The sequence below is a fragment of the Chenopodium album genome, chromosome 23 (genome assembly GCF_948465745.1).
Source record: "Chenopodium album chromosome 23, dcCheAlbu1.1, whole genome shotgun sequence".
Lineage (NCBI taxonomy): Eukaryota > Viridiplantae > Streptophyta > Magnoliopsida > Caryophyllales > Amaranthaceae > Chenopodium > Chenopodium album.
This window is the reverse complement of record NC_137856.1, coordinates 27,593,258-27,619,361: the sequence shown is the minus strand read 5'-3', so window position 1 is coordinate 27,619,361 and position 26,104 is coordinate 27,593,258. Positions and strand designations below refer to the sequence as shown.

The window sequence follows — 26,104 nt, the reverse complement described above, 5'->3', positions numbered from 1 at the left end:
GGGTTGAATAGGGCTTGACTCCTAATAAATTTTGAAGAAATAATTAAACTTGTAGTCTAGTACTTAGTTTAAAGGCCCGTTATAAAAAGGGTAATGCTATATACAACATTAAGGGTTGCATATAAGCATAATTCATTTTTTAGTGTTAAGTTGGAAATTTATTAACACTTTACGAGTAAATCGGTGTAATAAATGTTTATTTATTGTCTATTTTTTTTTTTTTTTCATTTTTAGCTTTTTATATGCAGCCTTATGTATCTTTTTCCTTTAAAAAAAATAAATGATTGTTTTCCTAATTTGCCTTGGAGCCTAGAAAAGCTACTTAAATATATATTGAGTAATAGAGCATTTGTCTCCCAAAAAGTATTGAGACTACTGACAACTCAATTCAAGAATAGGTGAACAATATCACTACTCGGTAACTCAAGTATCCATCCTCTATTCGAAATTTCTGTGTAATCTTCATTTTTTGTTTCATTTATTTTTTTTTTAAAGTTTTTCGTTTTCAATTTTTTAAATTAAATTTCTATGTTATATTAATTAATTTGAGCACTAAAAAAAATGATAATTTTAGGCAAAAAGACGTTATCAATTCAAGGTCAATAAATTACTCAGTTAAAAAATAGATTACTCGGTATGTTGTTTTATATTTCTTTATTAGTATCTATCAATTGACAAGTTGTTTTTTTTTTTTTTAATTTGCCACTGTAGACAAGTGATAGTATTTTTTAAAGGGACTCTATATAAAACTGATAAACGGGCAGTTATGTGAATGCAGTTTTAAAAAATATTAAACTGATATATTAGGGAGGATAATAGATATTATATTAAATAAATTACTGTGCTCATACAACTTTGGATACTTGCGCTGAACATGGAGGATTGATTCATTCCATGCGCACGGGTTTGCTTTCGGTCTTCAAACAACCAACCAAAGTACCAAACCATGTGGCTTTTTACTGTACTGTGAATTAATTTAAGGGACTTGTATAAAATTGGTCATTGGGCACTTCAACTGCATGTGAATATAGTTTTTTAAATGTTAAACTTAAAATTTCTTTCCGTTAATCTTAGAGAGGACCGTTAAGCATCCTATGTAATCGAAACTAAGGTCCACCCGTTGTTAAACTTAAAGTACACTTATTAGCTTCATCCTTTTTTCTGCTTTTCTTCTTGAAATTTTATTGTAACATGGACGCTGCTACTGCACTTGCTGTTGCTCAGACGCTGTTTGCGACGTTACAGTGTGCAGAAGTGCGAAAGCTATGCTCCATCATTAAATATGAATCTGAACTTGAAAAGCTGATCGAAACTGTCGATACCATCAAGAGTGCTCTCCGGGATGCTGACTCCAAGTGTCAGGAACTCACATATGGAGGTCAAAATTGGATCAAGAACCTCAAGGATGCTGTCTACGACGCTGATGATCTGTTGGATGAATTCAACACTGTTGCTCACCAGTTAGAAAAAATGCCTGGTGGTAAGATTATGAAGAAGGTACGCCGTTTTTTATCTTTTAATAACCAATTGAAATTTGCTATCAGTATGTCAAAAGAGATTGAGATTCTTAGGGAGAAGTTGGATGGCTTGGCTAAAAACCGTAGGGATTTTGGGTTTAGTGAGCTGTATAAGCCTGTGAAAAGGAGAGAGGAAACCTGCTCTTATGTGTACGAGCAGGATATTATTGGGAGAGATATAGACAAGAAGGCTATTGTAGATTTGCTGTTAAAAGACGACTTGGAGGATAACATATCTTTTGTGACTATTGTGGGTATTGGGGGGCTGGGTAAAACTGCTCTTGCCCAACTTGTGTTTAGTGATTATAGAATTAAAGAAGTATTCAAAGATGACATGTATTGGGTTTGTGTGTCTTTAAATTTTGATACAAAAGATATTTTAGGTAAAATGCTTAAGATGAATGAGCTAGGATTTGAGGGCCTGCACACAGAAGTTCGAAATAAGATAGAAGGGAAAAGATTTTTGCTTGTTTTAGATGATGTATGGTATGAGAACGGTAGAAAATGGGATGAGTTGAAAAACTTCTTGATTTTAGGTGGAAGGGGAAGTAGGATTTTAGTGACTAGTCGCTCCAAAAAGGTTGCAGGAGCTATTGGAAACTATCCAATTCATGAGTTACCAGGTTTATCCGTAGAGGATTCTTGGGCATTGTTCAAGAAGATATCACTTGGACAGAAGGAAGACGAAGCAACCACTGGCCTTGTCGAGATAGGAAGAGATATTGTGATAAAATGTGCCAATGTGCCTCTCTCCATAAGGGTGGTGGCCAGTTTGTTGCGTAATCAGGATATAGCAACTTGGCAGTCATTTAAAAGTATTGATTTGGCTAGCATGTGTGGTGGTGAGGATGGCATATTGCCAACATTGATGTTTAGCTATTATAACCTTGCTCCCGAGTTAAAAAGTTGTTTTAGCTTTTGCTCAATCTTCCCTGAGGATTATATCATTGTAAAAAAGGAGTTAATTTTTCTGTGGATGGCACAAGGATATCTTGTTCCAACTACTAAAAATGAGAGCATGGAAGATGTTGGTGAAAAATATATATCAATTTTATTGCATAGATGTTTTTTCCAAGATGTTGCAGGGGACAAATTTGGTGAAGTTTGTTCATTGAAAATGCATGATCTCATGCATGACCTTGCTAAAAATGTTGCAGCAAAAGAGTCCTTGACATTAACAGCCTGTACAAATGATTCTGAAGGGAAAGTTCGTCATCTATTAATTGACAGTGAAGAAGATCTGACCACCTGGTTTCGCTCAAGTAATTGTCCAACTAAAACATTACGTACCATTTTGGGGCAATCTGTATGCACGACAAGTGATGTGGATGCAATTATCTCAAATTGTAGTCGTTTAAGGGCATTGCAATTGAGGAATGGAAACTTACCAGATACAGTAGGTAAATTATTACACTTGAGGTTCCTAGGTCTGCCATATAATTATGAATTGGAGATGGTTCCTAAATCGATCACCAAGCTTTACAATCTGCAAACATTAATATTGTATAATTGCCGTAAACTTAAGGAGCTGCCTGAGGACACATGCAAACTTGTAAATCTTAGGGTATTGGATATAAGGGGATGTGACAGATTGACTCATATGCCAGCAGGGATGGGTAATTTAAGATGTCTTCACACGCTAACGACATTTATATTGAGCAAGGATGATGATAAAAAAGGCAAGCTTAGAGACTTGGCAGCTCTTATTAATAATGACCTCAGGGGTGAAATCCAGGTTAGAGATTATCCGGAACAGAGTACACCTTTGTGCGTAAATCTCAAGTCTTTAAAGTTAAGTTGTGAACTTAAGTCTCGTCACCCATTTCTGGAGACATTGGTGGAGATCTTGTTCCTCTGTAATCACCAATTTCTGGAGTTGAATATGAGGAACTATGGTGGTACCAAATTGCCAAGTTTTGCGTTAGGGCTTGTGCGTATCGAATTGAGCGAATGTGATGAGTTGCAATATCTGCCATCATCACTGAGTCAACTTTGCCATCTTAAATGTCTTCTCCTCTATCGTCTAGAGAATTTGGAGTACATAGAGAGCAATGCACCTTCATCAGCGAAATATTTCCCGGTTCTTGAGAAGTTAGAGCTACATTGCATGCCAGCGTTAAAGGGATGGTGGAGGGATATAAGATGGATGGGGAAGGAAGCTGTTATCATCCCATCATTTCCTCGTCTCTGGAATTTGCATATTAGAGGCTGCGAGAGATTGACATACATTCCTTTATGTCCACTTTTAACACATCTGTGGCTTAGAGACGTCAATGAAGCGCTAACATTTTGTAAGAAAGAAGGCGATATTCAAAGCAATCCAATCTATTTGAAAGAGTTGAGAATAGATAATTCATGCGTTTTCAATTCCCTATATAGGGAGTTTGTAAGAAGCTATGTACTTATTGTTTTTAAAAATATAGATTTGGGAACAATTAGGGATGGATTACAAAGCTGCTCCTCTGTTAAAGAACTCAAGATTTGGGATTGCAGAATCTGGAAATAGAGAATTTCAACTACTCGGAATCCCTCACATTAGTTGGCAATATAGAAGGCATGCCATGGAAGTCCCTTCACTCTCTTTCTTCCTTGACAATAACTTGCTGCGATAAAGTGATAATACTGCCAAAGGGGATTCAGTACTTAACCTCCCTTCAATCCCTCATTCTTTATGGCTGCGACAACTTGGAAGACCTTGGGGAATGCTTCAACTCCCTTACATCTCTAAAACAACTTATACTTTGAGTTGTGCACAAAACTCAAATCACTGCCTGAAGCGATGCGACACCTCACCTCCCTCACTACACTTGAAATAAAAGGTTGTTCGGAACTGAAATCACTGCCAGAAGCAATGCGACACCTCACCTCCCTCACTACACTTGATATACAACGCTCAAACTCTGAGCTCAAGAACAGATGCCGGAAATCAGACGGGGAAGACTGGCCCAAAATATGCCACATTCCGAATATAAAGTAAGGAAGTCTACCATCATCAACATTGTAGTTACATACACCTCAAAGAATTAAGGTAAGAACATATTATTTTTTTAATTTATTTATTAATTCAACTGTAATTTTCACTTAACCTTCTTAATAACTAGAGTGCAACTTCGTAGTATATGATTTATGTATGTTGAACACTTAACTTTTTCTCTAGTGGAAATTAATGATTATATTCCAAATTTTTTAACTTTATTTTACTAATTAAATTGATATCATAAAATCCCAATATTATAGCATTCAGGAACGCTTCTTTGGGAAAAATGCCAATTACATAAACACAATTACTCTTATGTAAACTCCCAATCTACTACATCACCACTTTAAGGAGATTTTTTTAACCCTTTCCCTTGAAGTAGCAGATTTAAAGTATATTGTATTTTTAAAAATGGTTTATGGGTAACATGGGGTAAGTCAGTCATTCATCAGTTTCTATGTTGTATTTTAGTTTGGATATTGTACTTCAGTTTGGGTCGTTTCACAAGTAATACAATGAACATTATGGATATTGTACTTCTCTTTAATGTACTCTAGCATACTATCTCAATTAAGTTGTATTTTCTTTCTTATGCCCTTGTGAACTTGAGCAGTGGAAAAAAAAAAAGCATGATGTTGTTTGCTTTAACTTGATTTTGTCAGATAAGTTCTATGTTGTTGATGTTGAATAATGTTGCTCTTTTTTTTTTTAATTTTATTTTTTTTATTTTTAGAATGAGTTAGGTGAGGGGAGGTCTACATACCTGACTGATGGATGGTGGTATTCAGGTATTTGTTGCAATTCATGATAAAAAACAGAAATTTACTGATGTCTAGAGGGTATTTAAATACAGAAATTTCTCTTGGAATTTAGCCAAGGGAACTGAGAAGATTACACTTCCATTTGGTTTCTTATGCACTTATCAATCTAACTATATTATGATTCTGCAGAAACTGTGTTGGTATTGCCACACTACACCAAAAACTAGATTAGAGATCGCAAAATATAGAACGGTTATCAAAGGTAGGCGTTCTCCGGAAGAATATAGATCGTCTTTATATAAGAGACGTTCTGTATGTTAATACATATGGAACGGTTAGGATAGTTAACCGTTCTCTATTTCTTTTTACTCAAATAATTAAAAAAATAATTATTTATTATAGATGATATAGAACGGTCATCTTGACAACCGTTTTATATTGTATTATTAACTCTTTTTTAAAAAAAAAATTAGGATGAAATTGTATACGTACCGAGTAATAATTTACCCAAATTATCTAAGGCGGCTAAATGGGAAAGTGAAGCGCACTTCTCTTTCACTTTCACTAGAATACTAAAGCAAAAAATACGTGAAACCTCTTTCTCACTCATTCATCAGCCAAAAAAAAAAAAAAAAAGTGAAACCTCCATTAAACCTCCATATCAAAACCTTCATCAGCCGCTTACAGTGCCGCTCCACCGCCGCTCCACGTCTGCAGCACCGCACCAGTAAATTGAGGTAGGCTCGATGATTTTTTTTTTTGTGGTTCGAATTTTTCTTCTCAAAGAGTAATTGGATTTTGATAATTGTCAATCTAATTGCATGCATCATTCAAATTATGAAGGAAATAGAAGTGAATTCGTAGTTTTCATCTATTAAAGTAATTTGCAATTCGAATTTTAGGTGATTGAAAAACATTTCACAGTTATAGTTTTAGGGATAACTGCCAAATTATTGCAGTAAGTTCAATCAAATTACCCTTAATTTTGTCGAATTTCCTTTAATTTCAATTGTAATCAAAATTAATTTAGCCAAATTAATCTTACCTAAGTTCAATTTAGATCCTTAATCAGATTAAAAAAAAAAAGGAACAAAGAGAGAGGTCATCCTTGCAAAGCATGCTAGGGGAGAGTGTAATTTGATGTACTAGTTGTGTAATTTGGAATGGAATGGAATCACAATAAAGTGCCAATTGGGGAAATAGATGTATCTTTTCATCATACATTGGTGTAGTTGTTCATGAAAGAATGAATATCAATTATTGAGACTGGGAGGAAGTTCCGAAAGAAGTTATTGATGACCTCTTTAAATTCATTACGGTAAGATTAAAGGCTTTTTGATTAGTTCCATGATCATGAGTTAGAGGTGTAGTCCAGCAATGTTGGACTCCCTTTATATGCAAGAACTGATGTTGTGTTAATGATGCTGGACCCTTGTTGCATATGCTTCAGAGCATGCCTAATACATACATACATGAAAATAAAACGTCGATACTCATGAGTAGTGGCAGATTTGGCAGTGGCATCTATTTTATCCCAAATGAAACATGAATAATTACCATAGGAAAAAGGCATAATTTTCAATTTTATTGTACTCTTTTATGTTTAACTCATATGCCTATGTTTTAACACTTTCCTTAAGTAATAATCAAGCTGCAGTGAAGTTAATAGAAAAAAAATATGAATGGTAACAAGTAGTGATTATATAAGAAATAATAATCAAGCTGTTAATAAAATATAAGTACTTAATTTATGCTAGGGATTTTGAACTAGATTATATGTGATGAGGTTTGTGCAAACCAAATAGTCTTTAGCAGGTGCTGCAGGAATGTCTGAGAGTTTAAATGTCAGCCCAACTTTGTTTTGACTGTCTTGTATTGTATCCTTCATTAATCACTCTGTCCCACATAATTGTCTGTTTTTTTTATTTTTATTAATGCAAATTGTAATTAATTAATATTGGAGATTTAACCAATTAGGCTATGGAACAATGGTTTGATGGTAATGAGGAAAAAAATTGATGGGTGAGGCTAATACATTGAGACTAGAGTCAAGTTTATTCTTCTCAAAATATTGAATTTCATGGGTGAGGCTAATACATAGAGACTAGAGTCAAAATACAATAGACTTTGGAATTATTGAATTTCATGGGCGACGCTTATATGTAAAGAAGTACAGGAGGATATTGTGCATACGCATGCTGGGAACAAGCAGCAGGCTGCAGTTTGCTCTGTTGTGATAGGTGGGAACTGAAGGCTGCTGAAGCTAAAGCAAAGCTATCTGGTGGGGTTTACAGCTTGCTAGAGAGGCTGGGCTGATGAAAATAATCATTGATGAAATTCTAGTTCGTTCCATTTCATCATTGATGATATTATTGATGTAGCTAATTTTGATTTATTTATATAATTTCTGCCTTGATGGGGTTCCTAAAAAAAAAAAAAAAAAATCAAGATTGCAGTGTGGCTTCCAGAGAATGATCAAGCCTCATAAAAGCTTGTTTATTCGAATTCAGGTATTGTTTTGATACATGAATTTCGGTATTGTTATATCTGATATCTTTTATTTGAATTTTGTAGAGAGGATTTATAGTGCCGGAAGAACGTAGAAATTATGTATTAGGGAGAGCTTCAATCCGTTGGAGAGCTTTCAAGGCCAGATTAAGAAAGGATTGGATGTACGACACCAAGGGAGTAAATCCAAATGTGATTATCAAATGCCTATACGAGGTAACGTGTGCATTTGATAGTTGCAGCTTTAATGTATCAGTGGTAGTATATGATGAGGTGATATAGAGGATTCTCATCCTCTGTTTTTTTTTTTTTGGTTTTTTCAAAGGGAATTCTCATAAGTGGGAGTGGGACACCCATTTTTTGGCTTCATTTTCGTAGCTTTAATGTATCAGTGGCAGTAGATGTGCACTTTAAATCAATAAAGATATTGATTGTATCAGTGGCAGTAGATATATTTAGCTAACTGCTTATTTTTTTAACTAGTAGAGTTTGGTTATATTAAATAGAAGAACTTGTTTCTTAATGCTAAGCTAGTTAACACGAATAGTAGTGCTCAAGGGAATTCAATTATAACTGTAATGATATTGATGGCACATGAAGAGATCAAATTGTTATTATTATTTGAAATTTGTTACTTTGCTATTGCTATCATGACTTCATGAGATATTGTGTAAATGCTTGCAAGATCTGTTACTCTTGCTTGTTTGGTTGTGCCTTGTTCGCAACTTCGGATGTATACCTATATTGTTGACTGAGGCTTATTTGTTATCGATGCCCCACAATGACACTCTATTTTGAACTAATATATTATTAACTAATATGTATGTATTTTACATTGTTTTGTAGTATATTAAGCAAGTTGCTCATACATATTCTCAACAAATGATTGACGAGCTTAGGGAAAGGTGGATTTCATATGTTACCGGATACCATCAACCAAATGACGACGACGATGATTTATGTGAATTGTAGATCAATATGGTATTGGTATATTTTGGGGCATCAATTTTTTTTTAAATCAACATTACCAGAAAGGTTTTTGATATTTAACTCACGTATTTGTTTTTATAGAACAAATTTTGTATGAATGATTCAATTTAATTGTGGTTGGATGTTTAAAATTATATATATGAAGTATATTTTGATGGCTTTTGTCGTATCTGGAAATATTTTTGTTAATTTCATTATATAGAAAGTTATATTTCACGTACAGGATCTTGGATTTTTTTTACAAAGAAATGTGAAGATTTTCTTACAGGATATATAAATTTACAAGATATAAAACAGGAATACAGGTCTAAAATGAAATACAAAAATAATTCAGATTATTAAAATACAGGAATAATACGGTATAAAATACGTAAAGGGGTAATTCGAATAATTAAATACATATGGCTGGATTTTTTTTTTTTAAAAAAAAATAATTAGAGAACTGTTATCTAACTTAACCGTTCTCTATTGTAATGCAATATAGAACGGTTAAGTGGCCTAAACCGTTCTGTATTCCTTCCTTAGTGTACGAATTTAAGAAGGGAAAAGAGAACGGCTGTGACTAACAACCATTCTCTATTTGTTATTATATAAAACGCCTATACGACCCGTTGTCTATACTTTATACATCGCTTAGCAGAAGAACGCCCCTAAGGCGATCTATAAAGCTTATTCTAACAGTTCTCTAAGGCCTTTTTTGTAGTAGTGCCATATTGAATTTTGAGTAACATTGTAAAGCCGTGGTGATTTAGAAGGATGATAAAGTTTGTGATGACCTTGGCAAGAAGCTTTAGCTTTCTTACATGTAAGCTTCTTTATTACTTTATGGTAAAATTGGTATAAACCACCTTTTTTGTACAACTTTTTTGAAAAAACCACCTTTTATGTATTTTTTTTTATAACTAAACCACCTTTTAAGTACCTAAATTTTTTATTGCACCTCCCTTATTTCAAATCTAACAAATTGCATCTCAACCATCCATTTCCAAATCATCAACCACAGCAAAACCTTACCTTCCATCTCAACCATCCATTTTAATTACCTCAATTTAGGTTTTGAGAATAAACAAATACTATAATTTAATTTTTGTAGCAAAATTAGGTTTGGTTTTTTAGAGCTTTATTTACTCAATTTAGGTACTGTTCACATTTACTGAGCTGAGCTGAGCTAAGTTGAAATGAATATTTTATGAGAGAAGGAAATTAAAAGCTGAACTGAACTGATTGGAGCTGAACTAAACTGAACTAAAATTAAGTAAATGTGAACAGACCCTTAGTCATGCATATATAAAGGGAAGGGTCAAATGTAATTGGAGGTGAAAAAATACATGATTTAGGAGCAAAAGACACAAGTTGTGGGCCCCCTTTGACGTCTTAGTTAATTTTTTTATCAAAATTTGAAATAGGGGTGGTGCAATAAAAAATTTAGGTACTTAAAAGGTGGTTTAGTTAAAAAAAACATAAAAGGTGGTTTTTTCAAAAAAGTTGGACAAAAAAGGTGATTTATACCAATTTTACCTTACTTTATTTATCACTGCAACTTTTTTTTTTTTTCTTTTTCTTTGAAGGATGTCATTTCAACTGAAGATTATATAATACATGCATTCCCATTTCTTGCAGCTGTCAATTAAGAAATATGGTTTTATTTCTTGAAGAAAAACCTTGGCTTTATGCCAGTTTGCAATCCGAGTTACTAGAATTGACACTAGTGCCCTATACTGACTTGCAAATATCTACCCTCTTTACGGTGTTGAATTTTACTCAACTTTGAATCAAACAAGGGGAAGTGTGTACACTTGACTCAATGTCTCCTTTGGAATTGGTCGAAGCATATAATGGAATTGTGAGAAGATTGGCCAAGTCTGAAGGTATTCTCTTTATATAATTTATTAACAATCAATAGCCCTATAATTTATCCACACATTTGAATGACTTTATGAGTTTTTTCGATCATTAAATTTGAATGGGGAACCTTGCAGATTATATGCATCATAATGAGCCTCGTTCTCTCTGTGTGTAAGAGACTATTAGTAATAATTACTTCTGTGAGCCTTTGCAGAAACATTCATTTGCGATGACGCAGCAGAGATTTCATATGTTATATGAAGTGAAGCTCTTACAATGGGAGGAAAAATGACAATTTGCTTGCTGCAAGTTGTTATTGTGATAAAATTATTCCAAAGAGATGCACATAATAGATAAATAGATGCACTTTGTAGGTAAATAGATGTACTTCCTCCGTTTCTTATTTCTTGCAACATTTGCCATTTTGGGGTGGTTTACATTTCTTGCAACAAGCTTATTTTTTTCCTTATTTGGAAACTTTTTTCTATCAAAATGACCAATATACCCTTACTTAAAATTTTTTACCACATAATACTACACATAATTACAACCTATCATAACCCTAATCTAAATTAATTATCCATGAAATGACACCCAAATAATCAAATCCATTATCTTTCTCTCTCCTCCCATCTCTCATTTCATTTTCTTCAACATTATTCTGTCATAATCAAACCAGTGGTTCGACGAATTTTCTTCAGATCTGGTTGTTAGTCGCTTTGGTGGGTAGTCGGTGTTGTCGCGTTTGGTGGTTCATCGTTCTTAGTGGATTGGTGGTTTGTCAGGATTCGTTGTTGCTTTTTGGTGGGTCGTGGACTCGTTGGTGGTTTGTGACTTTGTGCTGGGTGGGTTCGATGGTTTTGCCGGGGGAATTAGGTGGTTTCGGTGGTTTGTCGATGGTTTCGTGGGTTTGGTGGTGTCGGTGGTTTAGTTGGGTGGGTTTGTGGGTCTAGATCTGGTGGTTGTGGTAGTGTTGGTGGTTTTGGTCGTGTCGGTGGTTTTGCGGGGGTGGAGGGGTTTTGGTGGTTTCGTGGGTTTGGGTGGTTCGGTGGTTTCGTTGGGTTTGGTGGCGTGGGTTTGGGTGGTGTTGGTGGTGTCGGTGGGTCCAGATCTGGTGGTGTTGATGGTTTCGCAGGGGTGGAGGGGTGGTTTTGATGGTTTCGCACGGGAGGAGGGGTGGTTTTGATGGTTTCGTGGGTGGTGGACTGGTGGTTCTGGGTGATGGTTGTGGATGGCATGCGTTCCTCGGTATTGGTGCTGGACTTTGGTTGTTTAATTGCTTTTTTAGTTTGATTAATTATTCACCTTCTCTCCTCCTTAATCACATCATTTACATACCCTTATTTTTCATTAAGTGTGCTTAAAATCTTTTGACTTGGGAACCGTGCAACCCCCCTTTGTTGCAAGAAAAAAGAAACGGAGGGAGTAATAAGTTTTTAAAGTTGACTGCTGCAACCAAAGATCTTTGTACTTAATAAATTTAAGATTTTTGCAGTGCCTCAAACCAAATCAGAGATGTTCTTATAAGCTCAAAACCCTTGGGCTTATGTAAGTCCAATGAACATGTAGGTTCACTTGAATTTGGTTTTCATAATTTTTTCCTTTGAATCTGATTTTGTGGCTAGTTCTGCTATATTCTAATATCCATCTCTGCATTACAGGGTATAACCCTTGAAAATGTTGATTTGTGGATGTCTCTACGTATATTAGAAGCCCTGAAGCCTTGATATTGAAGAGCCTCTAGCATTGTTTAGATAAGGACAATTTGGCGAACTCATTAATTAATACAAGTATTGATTAGTGGAAGGGCTTGGTGCTGACTTACAGTACCCGTGGTTTTCCCAAATTGGGTTTCCACGTATATCTTGGTGTGATTTATTTTTTTTATTGCATTTGATCTATTTAAAATTGTTTGTTATTGTCCATATTGTGTTTGCTCAAGATTAGTAGTATCACCCCACTCTACAACACATTATAGAACTATATAGCCTTTAATTCAATACTAGCAAAATACCAGTCAATATACTCAATAAGGTTGGGAACTAGGGATTGGTAGATGCTGCAAAAAAAAATACTTCTGATATTCAAGCAGACTACCTCCAATTCAGGCTGGCTAAGGTAAAAATACAGCACAAAACATACTCCTAGATATAGAAATATCAAATTTACATATTGCATATCCGACTATCCGCTATTGAACATCAACATGACCCCTAAAGCACAAATCTAAGGTAACAGACATGATTAATTTAAGTCCTCCCAGCTCTGCATCATAAGCTGTATGTCTTTGCACACAAAGGGACTTACCAAAGAGCAGGTAAAAACTGCAATGAGGCAGACAATTGCTTGCCTGAACACTCTGAACATTGAACAAGCACTCAAGCAGAGGATTGAGAGGGCTAGCCTCCTTGCAAATACAGCAATGAGGAATTTGCCATGAACTCTAAATGTGGATGGCTTTGTCATAAGTTGCCATCATCGCTTCCTTCAAAGCCTTACTCATGGTTGGGTCATCTTCGCTCGATGCCCTATATTGCAATTGATAGAATATGAGAATATTTGCCGTGTCTTTCTCATTGAATTAACAAGATTATATATACAAAGTATGCTAGGGTTAGGGCTAAGGCTATATTAGTAAAATACAACCTAAATATATACACGATTAGTTACATAATCTAACACACCCCCGCAGTCGAAACGGGAGGACCGCGGACGCTGAGACTGTCCCGAAAATCATCAAATAAAACCTTAGGCAGACCTTTGGTGAAAATGTCTGCAATCTGGTAACGGGAAGGCACATGGAGAACACGAACTTCGCCCCGTTGAACCTTTTCACGAACGAAGTGTATGTCCATCTCAATATGTTTAGTGCGCTGATGTTGTACCGGATTACTAGAGAGGTAAATGGCACTAACATTGTCGCAATAAACCAATGTTGCTTTAGAAATAGGGAGTCGGAGCTCAAGCAACAAATTACGAACCCAACAGGATTCAGAAACAACATTTGCAACGCCTCTATACTCTGCTTCAGCACTAGACTTAGACAAAGTAGGTTGACGTTTAGAAGACCAATAGATCAGATTATCACCAAGAAACACACAGTACCCTAATGTTGATCGACGAGTGTCCGGACACCCACCCCAATCGGCATCCGTGTATGAAAGAAGAGAAGAAACTGATGACTTATAAAGATGCAAACCATAATCAGCCGTACCTTGGATGTAACGTAGGATGCGTTTCAACGCATTCATGTGTTCTACACGGGGATCGTGCATAAACAAACAAACCTGTTGCACCGCATAAGATATATCTGGGCGAGTAAAAGTCAAGTACTGCAATGCACCACATAGACGACGATATCCCGTCGGATCATCATATGGATCACCAGAATCGGCACTTAGTTTACCCTTTGAGTCAACTGGGGTAGAGGACGGTTTGCAGTTAGCCATGCCTGCTTTCTGAATAATTTCCTGAGCATATTTCTTTTGAGACAAAAATAAGTAACTTTTGCCCCGGGAGACAGCAATTCCCAAAAAATAACTCAATTTACCCAGATCTTTCATTGCAAATTCAGAGCTTAGCTGAGATATCACACGACGACGAAGAGACTCTGAAGAAGCGGTAAGAACAATATCATCAACATATAGAATAATGTAAGCAGTTTCGTTACCATGGCGATAAATGAACAGTGAGTTGTCAGATTTGCTATTTGCAAAACCAATAGTAGCTAGGAAGTCGGCAAATCGCTGATACCAAGCCCGTGGGGCCTGTTTCAAACCATAAATAGACCGACGCAGAAGACATACATGATCAGGGCGAGAAGGATCCTTGAATCCCAAAGGTTGATGCATGTACACAGTTTCATTTAGATTGCCATGTAAGAAAGAATTCTTCACATCTAGTTGATGAATAGGCCATGACTTAGATAATGCAATGCTGAGAACCACCCGAATTGTAGCCGGTTTTACTACCGGACTAAAAGTTTCATCACAATCAATGCCCTCCCTTTGAGTTTTGCCATCACCTACCAAACGAGCTTTATGTCTCTCAAAAGAGCCATCAGAATTCGTTTTATGCCGAAAAATCCACAAAGAGCGAATAATATTCACATTATTCGGTCGGGGAACTAATTCCCAAGTACCATTATCAATAAGCGCATCATATTCTTCCTGCATAGCAATTTTCCAATTATGGTCACGAAGAGCATGAACCGGGTTCTTTGGAATAGGTGAGATGGAGGTAGTAGTATGAAGTGACTTGTCATGATACTTTGGATTTGGCTTGACGATCCCGTGACTACTACGAGTAGCCATGGGACGAGGAGGAGGGCCGACTGAAGTAGAGGGAGGAGAATGTGTAGGAGGAGCAAGGTGAGCACCTCGACCATCTGTGTGGGTAGGTTCCGAGTGGGCCGTGGCTGATTGAACAGACCCACGGTCCACAGGGAACCTATTCTGCCCAACAGAAGCCTCGGTGGTAGGAGACAAAGGCTGACTCGAGGGAGGTGGGTTGCGAGTAAGAATTAAAGGCTGCCCACCACCATCACCCGCTGGAAAGCCATCGGGCTGACCAGTAGGTGTGGCGTGGAGTGGCTGCCTCGCACCAGCGCCCGCTGGAAAGCCATTGGGCTGACCAGTAGGTGTGGCGTGTGGAGGCTGCCTTCTGCGAGAGTAGTGAAATGGCAGGGGTTGGAGCAGACCACCCCGCATTGTACCTGCGGCAGAAGAGGAAGCACCGCAAGGGGGCTGCTGTCCTTGTTGTGCGTGAGTAAGAGAGGAGGTGGGAGGATTCGAATGTGCAGCTACATCCGAAAGAAGATGGTGTTTGACCATAGGATTATCAAGAATACTTGTATAGTCATCAAGAAAATCATAGGAATGGGAAGAAGGAGTATAAAGCTTAGAAAAAGGAAATACCGTCTCATCAAACCAAACATGCTTGGCAATAATTATTTTCCGACTAGAAATGTCATAGCACTTATACCCTCGGTGATTTGAAGGATACCCAATGAAAACACAAGGCGTAGAGCGAGATTGAAGTTTGTGTATGGTGGAGGACGGAAATAGAGGAAAACACAAACACCCAAACACTCTTAGATGGGTATAATCGGGATGCTTTTGATAAAGAATTTGCGTCGGAGATTTATAGCCAAGAATTTTGGTAGGAAGAATGTTGTGAAGGTATGTCGCCATTGCTAAGGCATGATGCCAAAAAGAGGGTGGCATAGATGCATGACAAAGTAAGGTACGAACAATGTTATTCAAGGTTTTGATTTTTCGTTCCGATTTGCCATTTTGTGGAGAGGAGTGAGGACATGAAAAACGGAATGTCATACCATGTTTTTCAGCAAAAGAGAGAAAGGGGCCATTTTTAAATTCGGTTCCATTGTCACATTGAAAAGCTTTAACTTCTCGCTCAAATTAAGTCTTAATATATGTTCTAATTTGAATGAACAAGTTATACACTTGAGACTTAGAAGAGATGGGAAAAGTCCATAGAAAATTAGTATAGTTGTCAAGAAACAGAACATAATATTTATGACCAAGGGAACTAGTGATAGGGGAGGTCCACAAGTCACTATGAAGTATATCAAATGGCATAGTAGTAAAAGACATAGAATCGTAAAAAGGCGTTTTCATTAATTTACCCAAAGGGCAAGAGTGACAAGAATGCTTTTGAGCCTTATTACATTTTATTTGCTTACTACTAAAAAGAGAACTAAGAATTGCATTTCCCGGATGTCCTAGACGGGAATGCCACACACTAGGAGATAAAGCAGTAAATGCAGAAGGAGTGGATGAAGCAGCTTGAAAATTTGTGGAAAAAGGATAGAGGTCACCATGGCTATTACATCTCACTATTTTGCTCCCCGTCTGCAAATCCTTCACAGAAAACCCAAAGGATCAAACTCAATAGAGACATTGTTATCAGTTGTAAACTTTCTAACGGAGACAAGATTTTTGATAAGATTTGGAGCATGAAGAACATTTTTGAGATGTAAAGAATTGTGGTTCAAGGAAGAGTGACCATAACCATAAATTGGAATTTTGCTACCATTACCAACAACAATTGCATTTTTCTTATTTTTGCTCAAAGAAAAATAAGGTGCTAAATTACCTCGAGAGTGAGTCATGTGCGATGTAGCACCGGTATCCATATAGTAATTCGGATCATTCAAGGTGAGGGTGTGCATTGCTTGCTCAATGTCGGTCGGCACATAACCCGAAGCAGAAAACGGAGAATTGGTGAAATATGCTTGTTGAGGCCGAGAACCAAGAATGCCGGATTGTGAAGAATACCCGTGAGGCCTAGCTCCCCACTGATTTGGGCCCGATCCTTGTGAGGGGTATGGACAAGGTGGCGTAGCCCAAGGACTTTGACCCCAATATGCCCAAGGTAGGAACATCCACCCCTGCATAGAGCCAGGGGCATACTGCTGCTGCTGTCCAGCACGCTGCTGATGGTGTTGGTACTGCTGCGGTGGCTGGCTAGACCGCTGCTGCTGTGGTGGCTGGCTGTTCTGGCCACTACCTCGGTTTTTCCCCCCTTTACCCTTGCTCTTGCGACCACGAGACTGCTGCCCTCCCCCTCGATTTGCAGACTGATCAGCCAATGGAGGGTTAGTCGAAGAGGAGAGATGCGCCTCTTCACGGGAATCCGTAACAGAGTCAGCGTTGCCTTGTTCCTCAAGCTCGAGCATAGAACGAAGGGTGTCAAAAGAGGGAAGAGGGTCAAGATACCTAACAGAAGTTCGAAAGGGTTTGTAATCCTCTGTTAACCCTTTCAACAATTGAAGCGCCATCCTATTGTCCGAGACTTTGTCTCCTACATTCCTCAAATCATCAGCAAGGGTTTTGAGGCGAGTGCAATAGGGTTTCACACCATCGAAGTGTTCAAGCTTGGTGTTGGTAAATTGCGCATCAAGATGTAATGCCCGGGCAGACTTGTTATTAAGAAAAAAATCCTTCAAACGCTTCCAAGCATCAATAGCCTTGTCATCAGGATCGATTATGGAATTGAGAAGAACAGTCGAAATAGTGTTGTAAATCCATTGACGAACAATGTTATCAAGTCGTTGCCATAGAGCAGGATCAGAAATTTCAGGAGCTTTATCCTTTTCATTAACAACAGGAGGTATGATATGATCGATCACCAAATTCGTGCGGCAATGAAGTTGGAATAAGGTGGACCAAACATTGTATTGTTTGCCATCATAATCAAGGGTCACAGGAATGCAAGTTTTGATGTTGCTAACGAGGGTAGCAGGGTGAAGTTTCTGTTCGGCCATGGAGGAAAAACCGAAAGGAAGGAGAAGAGTAAAAGAGAAGAGAAGAAGAGCGGAAGAGAGTTAGGGTTTTGGATCGAAAAACCTAAGCTCGTGATACCATGATAGAATATGAGAATATTTGCCGTGCCTTTCTCATTGAATTAACAAGATTATATATACAAAGTATGCTAGGGTTAGGGCTAAGGCTATATTAGTAAAATACAACCTAAATATATACACGATTAGTTACATAATCTAACAGCAATGCTATAACAGCTTCATGGATGAGTTCACCGGCATTAGGTGCCATAATGTGCTTTAAAAAAAATTATGCCATAATGTGAGCTCCTAGAAGACTCCTTCTCAGCCAAGATCTTGACGAGTCCTTCGGTGTTATCGATTGCCTTGGCTCTACAGTTGGCCATGAATAGAAGTTTACTGACAAGGTTCTCAATGCTGGCAGATCAAGTACCATAAATTAAACAACTGTACACATAACTACATAAAATGATTTGCATTGTATTTCACATTATGATTTCTTCCTTATTTGGTAAAGTTCATGTCTCTAATAATAAATGTTATGGATCTTACTTAATCTTATACAATGTTCGTGAACTACTCGTGAACAAGCTCGGTCAAAACTCGTTTGTTAAGCTAATAAATAAGCTTGAACAAAATCTTAAGCTCGTCAAAGAGGCGAACAAAGCTCGAACAACATCATGTTCAACTCAGTAACGTTCATGAACGGCTCCTTTACGTACATTTAAAAGTTTTACACACCCAATAACAACTAATTCAATTTATATATCTTTTATTTATACATATTTGTAAGAATTATAAATTATTTCATCATGGAAAGGCATGCAAAATCCGGAGTAAATACAAGTTGATATCTGATATCAACTTACATGGTTAATATCGAGGGCATTTCAGTCTATTTTCCATTTAAATGATGGGCAAATTGGTAATTTCGAAGTTTACATGGCTCTTCCCGTAATGAGTTCCTCGTTTTCTCCAATACTGATGATAACGATGGACGTCACACGTCAGATTAATTTCCCTCATTTGAAACCCAAAGCAAACCTTAGAACTCCTCACTCTCTCTCTCTCCACCCCCCTCATTCACTCCGACGCCGCCGTAGCAACTCAGTAAAATCTCCCCGAATTCGAGTTCTCGAACACGGGTTTGACCCACAATGCAAAGCACTAATCTTTTATCAGTTGATGAGCTTTTCTCCGATGGTTTCCTCCTCCCTCTTCACCGCCTTCATCCGAACCAACCGAACCGAAACAAGATACCGGCCTGAACGAACCGGACCCGTCTCAACCAGATTCCGAACCCGAGCCCTAAAACTAACCGTCGGCTTTGATCAGTTCGAAACTTCGAATAACCCAATTTTAACCGCATCAAAACTGTGAAGGGAGATTTCAAGCGGACCGAGAAAAAACCGGGAAATGAATCCGAAAATAATGTGGAGTAAACCAAGAAGAGAAAGAGCGGATAAATGATGATGAATTTTGCCGGCGACGACTTAGTTGCCTTGTAAGTCCGATTTCGTATAATTGGGTAATTTTTTTTTTTTTTTGAAAGCCGTAAAATTGGGTAATTGAATTTGGATATTGAATTTGGATGCAATTAGGATTTTAAGTTTGGTTATTCCTAATAATCATATAAATTGAAGCTTTTTTATTTGATTTCCTCATGAAGTTTTTTGGTTTGATTTTCTCTCTCCTCCAACCCACATCAGAGTAAAGTGAAGGAGTAAACGTCTGTTACTCTTCCTGTCAAGATCCGTAATACATTTTGTAAAAGAAATGAAAAAAACGGAGTCCAACTCAGCATTCTAATATTTTATGAATACTTTCCAAAAAGCAAACCTATTATTTACAAAATTGCCATGATATTAACATTATTTGTTAATATCCGATATCAATGGGGACAGCCTCGTAAAATCCGTCATTACCTTTTTCTATATAAAGAATAAAAATATCTTATATAAAATTAAATAGACGTGTAAAATTTGAAAAAAAAAACCATTTTTTTAATGATAAATTAGGCTGCTTGATTAAAATTTGTTCAAGCTCGAACTTAAACCCAAAATGTTAACGAGTATGCTCATGAACAAAGCTTGAACAAGCCAAATTCTTAATGAGCATAACTCGAACAAAATTTTGAAAGCTCGTTCGAACACGGATAATTCTTATCAAGCTTAGCTTGAACATATTAAAATTCGGGTTGACTCAGATCGTTTACAGCCCTAATTAAATCAAGCTAGCAAATTATACAACGTGATTGTAGGAGAGAATCATGAGATTGCATGATTATGGGGATTTTAATAATTGTTGCCATGTTTAGAAGATCTGCCAGAATATTCCTGATTGATAATTACTAGTTTTTTCTGTACTTTAAGATCACACCAGGATATTTACTTGTAGTACAACTATACTTGCGCTGAACATGGAGGATTGATTCATTTCTTGCGCGTTTGCTTTCGGTCTCCAAATAACAACCAAACCATGTGACTCTTTATTGTTAATTCATTTAAGAGACTTGTATAAATTAAAATTGGTTACTGGGCAGTTCAACTGCATGTGAAATTATTTTTAAAATGTTAACTTATAATTTCTATGTGTTTATTTAGAGAGTACTGTTAAGCATCCTATGTGGTTGAAAACTAAGGTTAATCCGTTATTTAAAGACTATTGTAGAGCTCACATTTCTCACCAACCAAAAAGTTCGAGTACCATCCATATTATACTTATAAGATTCATCCTTCTCTGTTTTTTCTTCTGAAAACTTTGCTGTAAAATGGACGTTGCTACTGCACTCGCTGTTGCTCAGACGTTGTTTGCGACGTTACAGTGTGCAGAAGTGCGAAAGCTATGCTCCATCATTAAATATGAATCTGACCTCGAAAAGCTGATCCAAACTGTTGATACCATCAAGAGTGCTCTTCAGGATGCTGACTCCAAGTTTCAGGAACTCACAAACGGAGGCCAAAACTGGGTCAACAACCTCAAGGATGCTGTCTACAATGCTGATGATCTGTTGGATGAATTCAACACTGTTGCTCACCAGCTAAAAAGAATGCCTGGTGGAAACATTCTGAAGAAGGTACGCCGTTTCTTCTCTTCTAGTAACCAACTCATATTTGCTTTCAATATGTCCAAAGAGATTAAGAATCTTAGGGAGAAGTTGGATGGTTTGGCTAAAAACCGTAGTGATTTTGGGTTTAGTGAGTTGTATAAGCCTATGAAACGGAGAGAGGAAACCTGTTCTTATGTGTATGAACAGGATATTATAGGGAGAGATGCTGACAAAGAGGCCATTGTGGATTTGTTGTTGAAGGATGACTTGGAGAGTAATATATCTTTTGTGACGATTGTGGGGATTGGAGGTTTGGGAAAAACTACTCTTGCCCAACTTGTGTTTAGTGATCATAGGATTAAAGAAGCATTCATAGATGAGATGTACTGGGTTTGTGTGTCTTTAAATTTTGACACAAAAGATATCCTAGGTAAGATGTTTAGGATGAATGAGCTAGGATTTGAGGACCTGCACAAAGAAGTTCGAAATAGGATACAAGGGAAGAGATTCTTGCTGGTATTAGATGATGTATGGTATGAAAACGGTAGAAAATGGGATGAGTTAAAAAACATCTTGATTTTGGGTGGAAGGGGAAGTAGGATTTTGGTGACTAGTCGTTCGAGAAAGGTTGCAGGAGCCATTGGAAACTATCCAATTCATGAGTTACTAGGATTATCAAAAGAGGATTCTTGGGCATTGTTCAAAAATATATCAATTGGACAAAGGGAAGACGAAGCAGTCACTGGCCTTGTTGAGATAGGAAGAGATATTGTGAAAAAATGTGTCAATGTGCCTCTCTCCATAAGGGTGGTGGCCAGTTTGTTGCGTGATCAGGATATTGCAACTTGGCAGTCATTAAGAAGTAATGATTTGGCTAACATGTGTGGTGGTGAGGATGGCATAATGCCAACATTGATGTTTAGCTATTATCACCTTCCTCCTGGGATAAAAAGTTGTTTTAGCTTTTGCTCACTCTTCCCTGAGGACTATGAAATTGGTAGATTGTGGTTAATTTATCTCTGGATGGCACAAGGATATCTTGTTCCAAGTTCTAAAAATGAGAGCATGGAAGATGTTGGTGAAAAATATATATCAATTTTATTGCATAGATGTTTTTTCCAAGACATTGAAAGAAACGAATTTGGTGAAGTTGAATCATTTAAAATGCATGATCTCATGCATGAGCTTGCTAGAAATGTTGCAGCAAAAGAGTCTTTGACATTGACAGCTTGTACAGATGGTTTTGAAGGGAAAGTTCGTCATCTATACATTGACAGTGTAGAAAATCTGACTACCTGGTTTCGCTCAAGTAGTTGTCCAACTAAAACATTACGTACCTGTTTGAAGTATTCTGTATCCACCACTAGTGGGGTGGATGCAATTATTTCAAATTGTAGTCGTTTAAGGGTATTGGCTTTGAGTTTGAATATTGGAAACTTACCAGATAAACTAGGTAAATTATCACACTTGAGGTTACTAGATCTGTCATGTAATGAAGAATTGGAGATGCTCCCTAAATCAATCACCAAGCTTCACAATCTGCAATTATTAAGATTGAGTGGTTGTAGGAAATTAAAGGAGCTGCCTGAGGATACAAGCAAACTAATAAATCTTAGGGTGTTGGATATATCTGAATGTTGGAGCTTGACTCATATGCCAGCATGGATGGGAGAATTGTTACAGTTGAGGTACCTTAATCTGTCGTCTTCATATAGTTATACATCGGAGATGCTTCATAAATTGATCACCAAGCTTCACAATTTGCAAGGATTAAACTTGAGTTACAATAATTATTGTAAGGAGTTACCTGAGAATACAAGCAAATTAGAAAATCTTAGGATGGGAGAAATGTTACATTTGAGGTACCTTGATGTGTCAGAATGTAAAGAATTGGAGATTCTTCCTAAATCGATCACCGAGCTTCACAATTTACAAAGTTTAAAATTGGGTAATTGTTCCAAACTGAAGGAGTTGCCCGAGGACACATACAAACTTGTAAATCTTAGGAAGTTGGTTTTATATGGATGTGACAGTTTGACTCATATGCCAGCAGGGATGGGTAAATTAACATGTCTTGAGAAGCTGACGACGTTTATATTGAGTAAGGATGATGATAAAAAAGGCAAGCTTAGAGACTTAGCAGCTCTTATCAATAACCTCAGCGGTGATCTCGACATTAGAGATTATAAGTACGAAGAATATCTGTCATCTAGTACACAGTTGCAAGTAGAACTCTGGTGTTTAAAGTTAAGTTGTAAAATTCAGTCTTATCACCCATTTCAGGAGACGTTGGTGGAGAGCCTGTTCTGTAATCACCAATTTCAGGATTTGGAAATGAAGTACTATGGTGGTACCAAATTGCCAAGTTTTGCGTTAGGGCTTGTGCGTATTATCTTGAAAGAATGTGATGAGTTGCAATATTTGCCATCATCACTGAGTCAACTTTGCCATCTCGAATATCTTTCCCTCGAGAGTATGAAGAATTTGGAGTACATAGAGAGCAATGCACCTTCTTCATCAGCGAAATATTTCCCGGCTCTTGAGGAGTTAAAGCTAAAAAATATGCCAGCATTAAAGGGATGGTGGAGGGATATAAGATGGACAAAGAAGGAAGCTGTTTTCATCCCATCATTTCCTCGTCTCTGGCATTTGTATATTAGAGATTGCGAAAGATTGAGATACATTCCTCCATGTCCATTTTTAACAAATCTAGATCTTAAAGATGTCAATGAAGCGCTAACATTTTGTAAGAAAGAAGGCGCAGTTCAAAGCAATCTAATCTCTTTAAATAGCTTGAGTATAGACAATTCATGCGTTTTCAATTCCCTATCTAGGGAGTTTGTGGGAACAATAAGGGGTGGATTAAAAAGCTGCTCAACTGTTAAACACCTCCGGATTTGGGATTGCAGGGAATTGGAGAATCTGGAAATAGAGCATCTCAACAGCTTGGAATCTCTCACATTAGAAGGCAATATAGAAGGCATGCCATGGAACTCCGTTCGCTCTCTTTCTTCCTTGAAACTAACTTCCTGCCATAAAGTAATAATACTGCCAAAGGGGATTCAGTACTTAACCTCCCTTCAATCCCTCATTCTTTATGGCTGCGACAACTTGGAAGACCTTGGGGAATGCTTCAACTCCCTTACATCTCTAAAAGTACTTCAACTTTGGTGGTGCAAAAAACTGATATATCTGCCAGAAGCAATGAGACACCTCACCTCCCTCACTACACTTGAAATAAAATATGGCAATGAACTGAAATCACTGCCAGAAGCAATGACACACCTCACCTCCCTCACTACACTTACAATAGAATATTGCCCACAACTGAAATCACTGCCAGAAGCAATGACACACCTCACCTCCCTCACTACACTTACAATAAAATATTGTCAACAACTGAAATCACTGCCAGAAGCAATGAGACACCTCACCTCCCTCACTACACTTGAATTATCTTTTAACAACCGTGAGCTTGATAAAAGATGTCGGAAACCAGATGGGGAAGACTGGTCCAAAATATGCCACATCCCTAATCTGCATATTCTTTGAAATCTTCCATCGTCAACATTATAGTTAAGGTAAGAACATATTATCTTTTTTGATTTATTTATTAATTTAACTGTATATTCTGTTATTGATGTGCAACTATCTAGTGACAATTTATATCTTATATACTAAATTATATTTTATTTTTACTTATGAATTAATAGTATTATTGAGGTCTTTTTTTTTATATAAAAAAATGTAAAATAAAGTGATACTCAAATGTTGATAGGGTAATGCACATTTCTACTCCGAGTCTGAAATGGAGCAGCTTCTGTATAGTGTATAGTCTTCACTCTTCAAAAAGGCAATCGACTCCTTGAGCAGTTGCAGTTTTAATTTGTGATTGGGGCTACTCCACATGGGGTAAGTTAGTACTTCAGTTTGGATAGTTTCACAAGTAATACTTCTCTCAAGCAGTCTTTTCTTTCGTATGCCCTTGTGAACTTTACAAGCAGTGAAAAACCGAAAAAAAAAAAAAAAGCATAATGTGGTTAGCTTAACTTGTTTTTGTCAGATAAGTTCTATGTTGTTGATGTTGAATGTTGCTTTTTGTTTTTTTTTTTTTTTTTTTTTTGAATGAGTTAGGCGGCTAGAGGAGGTCTTTGTACCTGACTAATGGATTCTGGTATTCAGATATTGGCTGCAATTCATGCTCGAAAACAGAAATTTGCTGATGTCTAGAGGTATTTATATACCATTACATAGTTCATTATCAATTAAATTTAAATGACTTTAAGATTAAATTTACCTTTAAATACAACCAATGGAATTGAGAAGATTAAATCTATCAATCTAATTGTGTTGGGAGTAACATTGTAAAGCCGTGGTGATTTTGAGCTGAATAGGATGAAAAAATTTGTGATGACAACCTTAGCGAGAAGCTCTAGCTTTTATATGCAACTTTGGGGTATTATTTGTGAGATATAAAATATACCAAAGTTGCAAATAAAAGTTAACGGAGGTAGTATATAATATACGAAGTACGAATTTCCATTTCTTGCAGCTCTCAGGTAGGAGATATGGTTAGATAGTTGAAGAATTTATTTCTTGAAGAAAAAAACTTGGCTATATGTTGGTTTGCAATCAGAGTAACAAGAATTATTATATAGTGCTTCCTTTCCAGTACCCTATACCGAATGGCCTTATAATCCTGAAGAGAGGAGGAAAAAAATAGAGGGGGGAAATTGACTTGAAAATATCTTCCCTCTTAATGGTGTTGAACGTTGCTCAATCTGAATTAAACAAGGGAGTACACTAGAATGTCTGCTTTGAAGTCAAAAGTATATAATGGAATTGTGATGAGAAGATTGGCCAAAGTCTGAAGGTATTCCCTTTACATAATTCATCAACAATCAATAGCCCTATAATTTATGCACACACAAATGAATGACTTTTAAGAATTTGTTCGATCATTAAATTTGAATGGGAAACCTTGCAGATTATATGCATCATAATAAGCCTCCTTTCTCTCTGTGTGTAAGAGACTATTAGTAATTATTATTTCCGTGAACCTTTGCAGAAACATCATTTGTGATGATGCAGAAGAGTTTTCATATGTTATATGAAGTGAAGCTTTTACATTGGGAGGAAAAATGACCATTT

General features: G+C 36.9%; 3 protein-coding genes and 1 long non-coding RNA gene across 4 annotated transcripts; 3 read left to right on the top strand and 1 right to left on the bottom strand.

The window, feature by feature from the left end:
- The first annotated feature begins 1,191 nt into the window (after positions 1 to 1,191).
- LOC145607254 (putative disease resistance protein RGA1) lies at positions 1,192 to 4,129 on the top strand. The gene is made up of 2 exons (XM_081662971.1): positions 1,192 to 3,876; positions 3,941 to 4,129. The coding sequence occupies exons 1-2, from the start codon at positions 1,192 to 1,194 to the stop codon at positions 4,127 to 4,129; spliced, it is 2,874 nt and encodes a 957-aa protein (XP_081519097.1).
- A 1,726-nt stretch (positions 4,130 to 5,855) lies between these two features.
- Positions 5,856 to 8,913, top strand: LOC145609447 (uncharacterized). Its single transcript, XR_014106029.1, has 3 exons — positions 5,856 to 5,992; positions 7,830 to 7,979; positions 8,610 to 8,913. It is a non-coding gene; the product is annotated as an uncharacterized LOC145609447 (long non-coding RNA).
- Positions 8,914 to 16,482: 7,569 nt separating this feature from the next.
- On the bottom strand, positions 16,483 to 17,886 carry LOC145607253 (uncharacterized). Its single transcript, XM_081662970.1, has one exon. The coding sequence runs from the start codon at positions 17,884 to 17,886 to the stop codon at positions 16,483 to 16,485; it is 1,404 nt and encodes a 467-aa protein (XP_081519096.1).
- A 2,788-nt stretch (positions 17,887 to 20,674) lies between these two features.
- LOC145607252 (uncharacterized) lies at positions 20,675 to 24,505 on the top strand. The gene has a single exon (XM_081662969.1). The coding sequence runs from the start codon at positions 20,675 to 20,677 to the stop codon at positions 24,503 to 24,505; it is 3,831 nt and encodes a 1,276-aa protein (XP_081519095.1).
- The last annotated feature ends 1,599 nt before the right edge of the window (positions 24,506 to 26,104 follow it).

What these genes read in the sequence shown, in the direction of transcription:
- LOC145607254 (XM_081662971.1), top strand. Translation starts at nt 1,192, where the DNA reads ATGGACGCTGCTACTGCACTTGCTGTTGCTCAGACGCTGTTTGCGACG. An exon ending in TGAGAATAGATAATTCATGC is followed by an intron (nt 3,877 to 3,940) that starts GTTTTCAATTCC and finishes TTAAAAATATAG; the next exon opens with ATTTGGGAACAATTAGGGAT.
- LOC145607253 (XM_081662970.1), bottom strand. Translation starts at nt 17,886, where the DNA reads ATGGCCGAACAGAAACTTCACCCTGCTACCCTCGTTAGCAACATCAAA.
- LOC145607252 (XM_081662969.1), top strand. Translation starts at nt 20,675, where the DNA reads ATGGACGTTGCTACTGCACTCGCTGTTGCTCAGACGTTGTTTGCGACG.